Genomic DNA, 13,961 nt, shown 5'->3' on the forward strand with positions numbered 1-13,961 from the left:
CGTCAGCAGCCGCTGATGCTCCCGCGCATGCGCGGACTCTCGTCGCCGGCAGAGTCCCTTCGGCCCCGGCTGGCGTGTCGCCAAAGGCCTTCCACGCCAGCCGGCGAGGCGCAAACCACTCTGGCGCCGGCCTAGCCCTTGAAGGTGCGGGGGATTCATTTGGGGCGGGCCGACACTGGAGTGGTTCCCACCACGCCGTCCCGCCGGAACCCCCCGCCCCTGCCGGGTACGGGAGAATCCCGCCCCAGATGTCCTTCTGGAAGTTGGGAAAAAGATAAGCACACAATGATCCGCATCGTCAGAAGCAACACGCACGGCCTCGTTGTTGATCAGATGATCTGTCCTGATAATTCGACACAACATTGCCCTTTCAGAGTTTAAGGATGTCAACTCTGCCAACTGAATTTGAGGTCGAGGCCATGTACTCAATTTCAGTTATCAGTATCCCTTGAACAGGGTCATCCCAGAACCTTTTTCTCTTTCGCTGATTTATTTGGTAATCACTGAAGTCTCCATCTCCCGTCCCCCTGTTTGTACATTTGAAAATGACATCTACATTTCTATTATTCAGCTTAATGTTCTAAAATAACCTAACCTAATTTAGAACGAAATGAAAAGTAGTAGTATGAAACAAAATGATGTTGATGTTGTAAAGCCAGTGTTACTAAATCGCCCCCTCACATGGCAGCAGTAATGTCCCCAAATAGATACCATACAAGCAGTGATAAAAGCCTCTGGTCTTTGGAGTACAATCTGGAATCTAAACACACTAGCAGTTGTACATCAGCCATTATGCAAAGCATTGTAAATAAAGCCACTTATTCTGGAAATGTACATCTGCACCTTGACCAGTTTTGGAGTAGACTTCATTCATGGCACCGAACGTTTAGAAACATTCCTGGTGGAATGTGTAATGACAGCTGTTCGAGAATTTGAGAAAAGGTAGTGTATGGAGAGCACAATGCGCTCCAATTCATTGTTGCCGTCATTCACTCAACAATTAAAAGTGACAAAGTGACATGAAGGCAGAACGCAATCATTCATAAAAAGGTGCCTGAAAATAGTTTTGCCTCATAACGGTTTTCTTTACAATGAGTGTATGTATCATGGATTGTTCTGCTTTTGTGCTGACTTCGAACCATGGTAAATATTGGAATAACAAAGTACAGCTGAGAAAGGCCTTTCTGCCCAGCATATAAATACAAAGCTGTGTGAAGCAGTGACACATTCAGTCAGTTACTCAGATAACTCTGAGCTCAAAATGGGAAAGGCAAGAATAAATCAGAGTTTATATATTGCACTTTCCATTCAGCATCTCCTGATATGATAAATTATTAATTTCCAGCTTTGTCTCTTTCCACAGATTATCTTTTACGAGGACAGGAACTTCAAGGGTCGGCACTATGAGTGCAGCAGTGACTGTGCTGACCTGTCCCCTTACTTCAGCCGCTGTAACTCCATGCGTGTCATGAGTGACTGGTGGGTGATGTATGAGAGACCCAATTACATGGGATACCAGTATGCTCTGAGCAGGGGAGAATATCCTGACTACCAGCGCTGGATGGGATTCAATGATAGCATTGGCTCATGTCGCTCCTACCCATATGTAAGTTATATTTTTTATGAAAACTGAGACTTGGTAAAGTGACAAGGCCATGAATGCCATATTTGTGACACTTGAAACGCCTCACAAGTTTTGAAGAAATCTCGCAAGACGTTGCGATCTGGAACTCATCCTCCCTGGGCGATATCCAAATGGACATATTTAAGTCAGCCATTAGTTTCATTTAAATATGCCTGCGCCGGATTCTTCCAGGGCCCAGGAAATCATGGCCCCACCTGGGAGACCTCGCCCTGACACTGTTCAGCACTGGTTTCCACAAACATAGACGAGGTGTAACAGTACTTCGGGGTTCTCCCAGTCCTTTAGAGACCCCTGGGCTGTCAGGCTCTGATCAGGGTGGTACCCTCGCACTCCCGCTGACAACTGGGCACCTTGACACTGCCAGCCTCCCACCTTGGCAATGGCACCCGGGCAGGGTGTCTGGGGGACACTGCCAGTCTGGCAGGGGCACTGCCATTGTTCCAGGCTGGCAGTACCAAGGTGAGCATATGCCAGGTTTCCCATGCCATGGATCGTGCCCGGGGGTGCCTTGTCCTTAGAGGTGGGGTGAGGGGGTCTTGAGGATCCTGTAAGAGGTACATTTGATGCAGTGAGAGGAGGGGGATCTGGAGGCCACAGTGGGGTGGCTGAGAAGGTGTCAAAAGAGTGGTATTTAAAAATGGTGCCCAGATCCGTGAATATGGTAGTGCGGCCTTGGCGGGTTGTTCCCCGCAGAGGTAACAAAAAATGGCAAAGGGCCGTTAAATAGCAATGTCGAACCCGGTGCTGCAGGTGCTAATAAATACCCCACTAAATGTGCCCAAAATGGCACTCTGTCTCGTTATGTCAGGCTTTAGATAATGATCAGTGTACTGAACATTTGACTTTGTGCACATCAGCTCTGATGAGCCATCAAGCTGTTTTGACAGGACTGATTTTAACTTTGGTCAGTGGGTGGTTAACAGGTAGTGAATTGTCTGCCTATCAAACAAGCAGCCTGATTTACCAATCCATTGGCAAGTCTTTCTGTTTGCATTGTCGGGGCATTTTCAGAGACTTGAGTATTGAGCTGGCTTTTACGTGGGGAATTTTCCCCATCTAATTGCGGTTCAGCGAACAAAAAGACTCATGGAGACAACTCTGGTTAAGACGGCTTTACTTTGTAAGCTTGGTTTAAAGTACAAGGGAGAGTCGTTTAGATAAATGGCAAAACCATTCTGTCTTACATTGCTTCAGATTCAACAGTTATACAATTTCCAATAATCAGTAGTCCACCCCAGCCTGACTTGATCCAATCCGTGTAGCTGTAGATTTTACCTTGACCAATGAAATTTACTTTTGGCAGCATGGTGACTGCATGATCAGCTTGTGATATAGTTATGTCCTATCCACTGGCCATCTGTTGTTTTTCAAGACCCTCGCAGCCGCTGTCTCTTGCTCTCCCGTACTCCCATTCCCCTTATCTTAGTGTAGAATCGGCTCACAACATTGCCAGTTTGAGCACAAGATGCTGGAGTTGTTGGAGAGAACTGCTTATTGAGTTGGCTGTGTTATTGCTGGCCACATTATTTCTCTCTGATTCTGTCTGTCTTAGGTCAAGTTAGCCAGCTTAGATCCCAACATACATTGTGAGCACTACTATCAGCAAGAGTTTAAATGCTTAAAATCATAGAATTTATAGTGCAGAAGGAGTCCATTCAGGCCATCAAGTCTGCACCGGCTCTTGGAAAGAGCACCCTACTTAAGCCCACACCTCCACCCTATCCCATAACCCAGCAACCCCACCTAACCTAAGGGTAATTTAGCATGGCCAATCCACCTAACCTGCACATCTTTGGACTGTGGGAGGAAACCGGAGCACCCAGGGGAAACCCACGCAGACACGAGGAGAACCTGCAGACTCCGCACAGACAGTGACCCTCGCTGGCAATCGAACCTGGGACCCTGACGCTGTGAAGCAACTATGCTAACCACTGTGCTACCGTGCTGCCTGAGAAAATAGCTTGTTCCTGCTATTTGCCAAGAATACATGTTTAATGTTTAATAATGATTACTGGATATAATTTCTATTTTCTAGTTACTTTCTAGTTTCAATCCTCAAAGAAACAAACTTTGTAGAGCTTATGTAGAGCTATTCCAGTGTTATCCGGTTTGAAGGGGTATCATCCCAGCACCCCGCCCCCCCAACCCCTTAAAATACCAGCTCTTGTAATTTTGTAGGTGCTGTTATACAGATTGGTTCTTAAATCAAAAGCTTTAGGTGTCACGTGACAACGTTCAAGATTACCTGAGGTACAATTGGATGCATTTATTTGTATTTAATTGGATACCATAATCGTATAAAAGTTGAACCTTTGAGACCCTTTTATGGTCAGAAATAAGGTGTTAACCTTGACACAGTGATGTTTCTGCTGGGCTTACTTTTAACCAGCAATGGTCGTGGCTCACAGAGCCAGCAGGAATCGTGCAGCTTTTCACGCTTTCAGTTTTCGATGCTCTCAGCTGATATGGAAGTGGACTGGAGCCAGAACGGAGGTCAGAAAGTTAGATTTCTGTCATCCCTTTTCTTTCCCTATGGGGTAATAGGACTTTTCATGAAAGCTCAGGGAGCTGAGTTCCATTTTTGGTTAAGTTCTCGATATGTTCTAGGCTCACACACACACACTGTGGACACTGACTCTGCAGTTTGTTCTCATCTTACCTCCATCATTTCAATGAGAAATTAAACTTTCACTCACTCAAGTTCCCCGATATCTCAGTGGGCAAATTGCACTCTGTGATCTAGTACCGATGTTGAGAGAACTGATAACACTTGCTTCAGTCCTGGTCTCTGCTGTGTTACTCTGAGCACAGAGTGGAAGAATGAGCTGAGTCAGAGCCGAGGGTCATTGGAAACTCGGGGCTCACCTTTTACACAAGGTATATCGAAAACGTAAGGAGTTCTTGACCAATGATTGTGGCTGGCTTTTACACGATATGGAGTACTTCTCAAGCATTGACAGTGTAGATATTACGGGCGGCACAGTGATTAGTATTGCTGCCTTTGAGGCTCCCAGATTCGATCCCAACCTCAGGTGACTGTGTGAAGTTTCCACATTCTTCCCGTGTCTGCGTGCTTTCCTCCGGGTGCTCCAGTTGCCTCCTACGGTCCATAGATGTGCAGGTTTGGTACATTGGATATGCTAAATTATCCCTAGGTGGGGTTACAGGGCTAGGGTGGGGGATTGCACCTAGGTTAGGGTGCTCTTTCAGAGGGTCGATGCAGACTCCATGGGTCTTCATCTGTGCTGTAGGGATTCTATGATTCTATTCAATAAGGTCGTCTACAGGTGGACTAAATGACTACAGCCTGCTGTCAGACATATTTACACTCATCAAATTCATCTTGCTTCAATTGTTTAACACATTCTAGGAAAGAGAAAGCTGTCCCCACACAGAGAAACAGAGAAACAATCTGATCAACAATAGGAACCAGAAATACAGATTTTTACTGAGATAAACCTCTGTCTGTGTGCACCAACTAATATCAGTCCCCTGTGCACTCTTATACACACATCACTGATTAACTGTTTAAAATTATACATATGGGGCGGTACGGTGGCACAGTGGTTAGCACTGGTGCCTCACAGAGCCAGGGACCTGGGTTCATTTCCGGCTTTTGGTGACTGTGTGGAGTTTGCACATTCGCTCCGTGTTTGTGTCGGTTTACTCCGGGTGCTCCGGTTTCCTCCCACAGTCCAAAGATGTACAGGTTAGGTGGATTGGCCTTGATAAATTGCCCCTTAGGATGGGGTTGCAGGTTCGGACAGGAATTGGGCTGAGGTAGGATGGTCTTTTGAAGGGTCGGTGCAGGCTCAATGAGCCGGATAGCCTCCTTCTGCAGTGTAGGGATTCTATGATTCTATAGGAGCTACTTGTTGGTATCAAATCAGAAACATAGTCAACTTATTGAATTGAGTAAATTATCTGAGCTTTGCTCCCATTGCTGATGTCATCATCTGGGCTCCGTTATATTGCTTCCTTTTCAATGTATCTCTTTTTCTACATATAACAAATGGATATTTATTATTTAATCACTAATATAATCTTATTTCTATTACAGTACCGAGGTGGAAACTACAGAATGAGGCTTTACGAGAGACCTGACTTTGGAGGACAGATGATGGAATTCATGGATGACTGTCCATCTGTCTACGATCGTTTCCGTTACCGTGACATCCACTCCAGCCATGTGATGGACGGTTACTGGACCTTCTATGAACATCCCAACTACAGAGGCCGACAGTACTTCATGAGACCCGGTGAATACAGGAGATACAGTGACTGGGGCGGCTACAACTCAACTATCGGATCTTTCAGACGCATGAGGGATTTCTAATCTGTTATTGTAAAACATGACCTTATCACTGTCAACAAAATAAAAAGGACTTCCATTAAACCGTTATTTTGTTGGAATCACTTCAAAATTGTCCAAAACCGTGGTTACATGCAGAATCTATCACTATAATGAATTAAGTTTTGTGATTACAATTAAAATGGGAAAATAGAGAATCAGGAGAAACGTGGACCGATCCTGCTGGAGAAGCTGGGTCAGTGCCTTGCTATTCTTACTGAATTTTGTGCAGTCAAAAGCAGATAATCTCGTTTCCCTGGGTACTGCAGGCACCTTTTTCCTTGCCTTAACACCCTCAGATTCAGAATGCTTCCAGCTTTCCTGAGGCTGCTGTGCTTCCGTTCACTGGGCCTATCAGCTTCCGGTGTCCCCCAGGATACCTGCAGACTGGAAATGTGGCAACTTGCAACCCCCACCCGCAGCACTTCCCCTCTGAGATTCTCTGAACCCAGTAGTGATTTAGGCCTATTTGAAGGAAAGGGAGAGAGTCCAAAAGGAGAAAGAGTGTCAGCTAATATGTGAATCAGATAGGAATGCTGATTGCTCATAAATTTAGTGGGATTAGGGTCAAGTGATCAGTTGTCAGTTCCCTTGGAGAAAGGGAGCTTGGTGTGGGCATAAGGAATCATAGGAGTGAAACTAGAGATGCAAGATCAGGATTAAGCCAAGGGTGATCTCCAGAGGAGTTTTGATCCAAGGGCAGAGGCAACCATACAGAGAAAACACAAGGAGAATCTGACACATAACAACAAAACACATCAAGAAATCACATTGTGTGACAAAACAAATCCTTGTGGTTCAGTTGAGAAAGTACCAACCCTTCTATTTGTCAATATACCTATTTCTAATATCACAGCATACACAGCTAACATTTCCACACAAAATTATGCACCAAAGAATATTTTGACCATTTCCCCTTGACATTCAATGGCATTACTGTCACTGTCTCCCCCACTATCAACATCCAGGGAGTTCCCATTGACCAGAAACTGAACTGGGTCAGTCAAAGAAATACTTTAGCTGCAAGAGTAGGGCAGAGGCTGGCAATTTGACTAACTCACCTCCTGACCCTCCAAAACCTATCCACTATCGACAAAGCACAAATCAGGAGTATGGTGGAATACTTCCCACAAGCATGGATGTGTGCAGCTTGAACAGCCCTCAAGAGACTCAGCACCACTCAGGACGAGAAAGTTCCCTTATCTGGCATTCACCATCTTAAACATTCACACTACCACCAGTGCACAGTGGCACCTGTGTGTCCCCCAGGATACAGAAATGTGCCAGGTTTCATTCAATAGTGCCTTCCAACCCTACAGCCACCATTTAGAAGGAGAAAGGCTGGAGATTCATGCGATCATCGTCAACTGAGAGTTCCCTTCCAAACCATATTCAATGCTGACTTGGAAAGTATCACTGATCCTCACTGCCAGTGGGCTAGAATCATGCATCTCCCCCACTAAGTGGGTGCATCTACATCACATGAAGTGCAACAATTCAAATAATGGCTCATCATCGTTTTTTCAATGACAATTAGGGAGGATCAATATATGCTGGCACTGCCAATGATGCTCACATCCCAATAATGAAGAACAAAAACAAATCAATGCTAATAACAGGCAATGTGAATATTTCTAAATGATTGCAATCGAACAGATATTTTCTGATCAAATGAACATCAGCAACATACTTTATTCTAATCTCTAACGTTTAAGACATAGCACTGATGGTTTAAAAAAAAAAAAAATTAGAGTACCTAATTCATTTTTTCCAATTAAGGGGCAATTTAACGCGGTCAATCCACCTAGCCTGCACATCTTAGGGTTGTGGGGGCGACACCCACGCAAACACAGGGAGAATGTGCAAACTCCACACGGACAGTGACCCAGAGCCGGGATCGAACCTGGGACCTTGGCGCCGTGAGGCAGCAGGGCTAACCCACTGTTCCACCGTGCTGCCTCGGCACTGATGGGTTTTAACAAAAGGTCATAAGAAGGAACTGGAGTTGAACACACATGATGCCAGCCCCTTGAACTTGCTTCTTGTGGCGCTAACAATTGCACACAGAAGACTCGATGAGGTACAAGAGAGGCTTTATTACAGTGAGATGCTAATCCTCTGGCTGCAGCTGTAGAATGGCATCTCAGGAAACTTATGCATATTTATACAGCTCCCTGGGGGCGGAGCTAGCCGGCAGGGGCTTACCAGCAAACCTGTAATACAGGTATTGTCATACATCCCCTAAGGCAAGCACACAGTGGTAGAGATCACTACACTTCTCCCATTCAATACAATAATGACTGATGTTCTGCCTCAACTCCCTTTCCCATCCACTTCACATATCCTTTTCATCCCTGAGAGAACAAATATCTACCTATCTCAACGCTAATTGTGCTCAATGATGGATCATCCACAACCCCCTGAGGTAGTGAATTCCAAAGACTCACAGCTCTTTCAGTTTCTCCTGATGTTAGTCCAAAATGATCAGCCATTTATCCTGTAACATGTCCCCCTGTGTTCTAGATTCATCATCTGGGGGTAAACAACCTCTTTAGTGTCTACCCCAAGCCCACTCAGAATCTTGTACTTTTCTTGTATGAGATCAACTCTCAATCTTCTAGATCCCCAGTGAGTATTGTAAAGTAAAATGGGAAAGATGTAATTTGTAACATGGTCTGATAAAACCAGAAGGAATATGAGAAAAAGCAAGCAGAAATCCCACAAAGGGTTAACAACATTCAGAAAAGAAGGTTTGAAATGCAGACAGCCTTTATCACACAGGCGTTAAGAGAACAGCTCTAAAACAGCTTATACTGTAGTCTGATACCTTTCTTTCAAGTTAGAGAAATTCTTGCAAATTAAGTTTTTAGTTACATAAAGGGAACGGTATTCCACCCTTTTATAGAAGTTAATTAGTTTACAAACAATTGATTAGAATTGCCAGAATCTTAAGTGAATTACGTGAAATCTTGTGCATTTGTGAATCCTTGTATACCATTTAGAAAATACTTTTGAACCTTTTTGGTTTAGGGGGAGATTTCTAATAAAAGTGGTGATTTAAATTCAGTATAGACTCAGTTTACTCACCCTCTCATCACAGGAACCAAAAAAAACTTTAATCTTGGTACCTCCAAATCAAATCTATCCTTCATTAAATGCGGAAACCACAATGTGTAAAGTCACATCTGGGTGAGGCAGGTGGGATCCAGAAGAGGAATTCTGTCCATGCTATGCTGCACTCTCACCTGGCCTCAGAATACTTCTAGCATCAGTGGTGAGAGGGGAAGGGAAGAGTGCGTAAATTTCTGGCCCCTAACAAACTCCTTACGGACTTCACCGAAAAGAGAAGTAATAATATAATAATAGAATAATAGTAATAATATAATAATATTAGAACAATAATATAACATATAATAATATAATAATAATATCATAAATAGAATATTATAATAATATAAAATAATCTTTATTATTGTCACAAGTAGGCTTATATTAACACTGCAATGAAGTTATTGGGAAACGCTAGTCGCCACACTCTGGTGCCTGTTCGGGTACACAACACGTTGGGCAGTACGGTAGCATTGTGAATAGCATAATTGCTTCACAGCTCCAGGGTCCCAGGTTCGATGCCGGCTTGGGTCGCTGTCTGTGCGGAGTCTGCACATCCTCCCCGTGTGTACGTGGGTTTCCTCCGGGTGCTCCGGTTTCCTCCCACAGTCCAAAGATGTGCAGGTTAGGTGGATTGGCCATGATCAATTGCCCTTAGTGTCCAAAATTGCCCTTAGTGTTGGGTGGGGTTAATGTATTATGGGGATAGGGTGGAGGTGTTGACCTTGGGTAGGGTGGTCTTTCCAAGAGCCGGTGCAGGCTCGATGGGCTGAATGGCCTCCTTCTGCACTGTAAATTCTTTCGGGACTTGTGGGAGGAAACCGGATCACCCGGAGGAAACCCACGCAGACACAGGGAGAACATGCAGCCTCCCCACAGACAGTGACCCAAGCCAGGAATCGAGCCTTGGACCCTGGCGCTGTGGAGCAACAGTGCTAACCACTGTGCTACCATGTCGTTAACCACTGTTCTACCGTGATGCAGGCATTCTAGATAAAGAGGAGGCGTGCAAAATATTTTGTACAACAATGATAGTGAGAGAGCAAGTACAGGAGGGACTGCCATCCTTGAAGGGAGATAAATCACCAGAGCTAGATACATTTAAACCAAGCTTTCAAAGGAAGCTTCAGAGGAAATAGTGGATGCCCTGAGGATTATTTTCCAATCCTCACTAGATACAGGTGAGATCCTAGAGGATTGGGGGTACTGCAAATGTTGCACAATTATTTAAAATAGGCCAGAAAATTATAGGCCAGCCAGTCTGACTTCAGTGTGGGCAAATTCTTGGAAACAATTTTGAGAGAAAGGATAAACTGTCACTTAGAAAGGCACAGATCGATTTGGGATAGTCAGCATGGTTCTGTTAGGGTAGGTTAACTAACTTAATCAAACTGTTTGAGGAAGTAACAAGGAGGATTGATGAGGGTGGTGCAGTAGATATTGTCCACATGGATTTCAGTAAGGCATTTGACAAGACCCCACATGGCAGACTGATCAGAAAAATGAGAGTTCATGGGAAACAGTGGAAGTTGACAGGTTGGATCTAAAATTGACTCAATGACAGAAACAAAGGGTAATGGTTGACGGATGTTTTAGCGAATGGAATATGGCTTCCAGTGGTGTTACACAGGATTCAGCGGCCCTTGCTGCGTGTTGTATATATTAATGGTTTAGACTTAAATGTGCGAGGCATAATCAGGAAATATGCAGATGTAACAAAAATTGGCCATTTAACTTATAGTGAAGAATCATAGAATTTACAGTGCAGAAGGAGACCACTTGACCCATCGACTCTGCACCGGCCCTTGGAAAGAGCACCCCACCCAAGCCCACACCTCCACCCTATCCCCGTAACCTAGTAACATCACCCACCCTTTTGGACACTAAGGGAAATTTAGCATGGCCAATCCAGCTAACCTGCACATCTGTTAGGTGGATTGGCCATGATAAATTGCCCTTAGTGTCCAAAATTGCCCTTAGTGTTGGGTGGGGTTACTGGGTTATGGCAGAGGAGGGGGTCACTTCCGCCTCCACCATGGTGAAGACCATGGCGAAAATGAAAGAAAAAGAGTGCCCCCACAGCACAGGCCGGCCCACCGATCGGTGGGCCCCGATTGCGGGCCAGGCCATCGCGGGGGCACCCCCCGGGGTCAGATTGCCCCGCGCCCCCCCCCCCCACCAGGACCCGGAGCCCGCCCGCGCCGCCAATCCCTCCGGTCAGGTAGGTGGTTTAATCCACGCCGGCGGGAGAGGCCTGTCAGTGGCGGGACTTCGGCCCATCGCAGGCCGGAGATTCGCCGCGGGGGGCCCGCCGACCGACGCGGCGTGATTCCACCCCCTGCCGAATCTCGGGGGGGGGGGGCGGAAAATTCGGGACACAGCAGGGGCAGGATTGACGCCGGCCGGCGGGCCCCCCACGGCGATTCTCCGGCTCACAATGGGCCGAAGTCGGAGAATCCCGCCTATCGTCTCTATTGTTGTTAGCACTATACTCCATATTCTTCACCCGATGTCTGTGTCTATATATTTACATTGTATATGTTATAATCCCCTTGGGAGTCAAGGACTGTGCTCCATTCGAATTCCCGCTGACAAAGATGAGTATGTGCACCCTCACTAACAAGGGAAAACCACATAGTATAAAAAATCTGTCAGGAGGGTGACTCTTTGGGTGGAGGAGTTATGTCTTTTGTAGTTTGGGGTACACCGAAGTAAATCTGTTATTCATTTCTACCCTACTGTGTGTTCCTGCCGTCTCTCCTGTTCGGGTCCTAAAGTGTATTTATTGTGTACCCTCATGCATGGAACTACCTGCCTGGATTGTATGCAGAACAATGGCCGGGATCATCCGAGTTCACGCCGGGTCGGAGAATCGGCGGTGATGTGGGAAATTCCGGCCATGCCGCAGCGACGCCGAGTTGCGATTTTCTGGTGACCGGAAGATCGGCGCCAGTCGCGCGCGTGCGGTCGACGGCCAAATTCCCGCCGAGTACCATCCGGCGGGAGCTCGGATCCAGGGCCATGGTGGCCATCCTGGTGGGGGGCGGTGGAGATCTGCCTCTGGGGGCAGCCTGCATGGCATCCAGGCTCGCGATCGGGGGCTACAGATCAGCGGGCGCCCGCGACCTGGAGGGGGCCTACCGCCTTCCACACGGGTCCGCTGTAGGTCTCCGCCGTGTTGCTTGGTGCTGGAGCGGAGACGGCCACCACGTGCATGCACCAGCATGGAGACGGCCATCACGCGTATGCGTAGACCGCACCGGCTGTGCAGGGCCGCCTTTTGGCGCCGGAGCAGCGCGCAGCACTCCACAGCCCACTTCCTGGCCACACCCCGCTACTCCACCCAGCCCTGGCAGAAGCCCCCTAGCCAGCGGCACAACTGTCACTACATTATGACGATGGTGGACACTTCCCTCTCTCTCCCCCTCAGCAGCCATGAAGCCTATTTCTCGATTTTTATAAGCACACGTGAACAACACCATCAAGAATTCTCCAAGTGGAGGCGGAGAATCACGGAGGCCCCTGAGATTACTGGGTCAGGCCCGCTAATGATATGCAAATGGCATTTACTGTACGTGCAGAGTGGAATGCATTGATTCCGCTGTCGAGGTACCGGAGAATTGCGATTTGGCATGAACCTAGCGCCTGCCACAATTTCGGCATCACATCCAATTCTCCGCTCAAACGCCTTTCCCGATTTTGGCGTCGGCCAATGGGGAATCCCGTCCTATGTTCGCCCGACAGCGGAGAATTGCTACTGATTTACGTTTCCACCTAGGAGTTCAAATTGGAAAGCAATTCCATATCCCTTGACATGAAAATTTATGCATGGCGAGGAATGCAAGGGATTTCTGTGGGAATCCAGCTATTGGGCCTACATTTCGGGCGGCCGACCACCACCCCGCTGCACCACAAAGCAGCCTCCTACCCCTGGATTGCTGGGTGCCCCCCTTCCCTCAAGTATGAAGGTGACATGACCCTCCCCCCAGGCAACCCTCTGAACAGGGAGACCCCCCCACCCCAGGGACCCCCCTTAAAATGGAGACACCCCCAGGGGATCCCCTTAATAGGGAACCCTCTCGGGATCCATTAACAAAGAAACCCCCCACAGAAACCATCTAACTAGAGGGACCCTACAGAGACCCGCTAACTAAAGGGAGCCCCCTCACAGGGACCCCCTGACTAAAGGAACACAGACCCTCCAACCCCAATATAGGCCACTCTCATCCCCCGGAAAAGAGACCCCTGTCTAGATGCTAGAAAGCAGTCCATCCAGGGGCAATAACAAAAATTTTAGCTGTAACACTTACCTGGAAGCTCCACTTGTCCATTCCTTGTAGGGGAAGAGCTATGGCCTGTGTTTCAACCCCTCATATCCATCAGCTGCGAGCCAGTCATTCATTTCTAGTAATGGGCTGCGATTGACAGCTTCCAGAAAACATCTGCAGCCTTGATGCATTTATCTCCCTTCATGGATGCATAACTCTAAGTGGTGAAACCCCAATGCGTACAAACATCATAGAAAGGTAAGTGCATTCCAATCACATGCTTAGGGGAAGATTCTGTGGAGGGGTCCCTGTGTGCCGTCCCTTTAATTAACCGGTATCTGTGGGGGCCTCTCTAGTTAGAGGGTCTTGCTTAGCCTCCCTCTATTTAGAGGATCTCTGGAGGTGGTTCTTTTAGTTAAGGGTTATCTGTGGGTGGTTCCTTCAGTTAGGGAGTCCCTGTTGGGCCATGTGGGTTAGTGAGTCACTGTGGGGGGTACCTTCAATTAGGAGGTCCCGGGAGAGATCTCCCTATTGCGGGTGTCCCTGAAGGGGATCTCTGCATTCAGGGGATTTCTTGGGGGGGTTTCTC

The 13,961-nt window shown here is 47.0% G+C and overlaps 1 protein-coding gene across 1 annotated transcript; it reads left to right on the top strand.

Annotated features, from left to right (window-relative positions):
- Window positions 1–1,201: 1,201 nt before the first annotated feature.
- Window positions 1,202–6,047, top strand: LOC119962426 (gamma-crystallin S-1-like). Its single transcript, XM_038790382.1, has 3 exons — window positions 1,202–1,270; window positions 1,364–1,606; window positions 5,706–6,047. The coding sequence occupies exons 1-3, from the start codon at window positions 1,262–1,264 to the stop codon at window positions 5,979–5,981; spliced, it is 528 nt and encodes a 175-aa protein (XP_038646310.1). The 5' UTR covers window positions 1,202–1,261; the 3' UTR covers window positions 5,982–6,047.
- Window positions 6,048–13,961: the final 7,914 nt, after the last annotated feature.

Source organism: Scyliorhinus canicula, chromosome 2, assembly GCF_902713615.1.
Source record: "Scyliorhinus canicula chromosome 2, sScyCan1.1, whole genome shotgun sequence".
Taxonomy (NCBI): Eukaryota; Metazoa; Chordata; class Chondrichthyes; order Carcharhiniformes; family Scyliorhinidae; genus Scyliorhinus; species Scyliorhinus canicula.

Bases quoted from the DNA above. Each gene is read 5' to 3' on its own strand.
- LOC119962426 (XM_038790382.1), top strand. The intron at 1,607-5,705 runs GTAAGTTATATT...TTTCTATTACAG, and splicing joins CATGTCGCTCCTACCCATAT to TACCGAGGTGGAAACTACAG.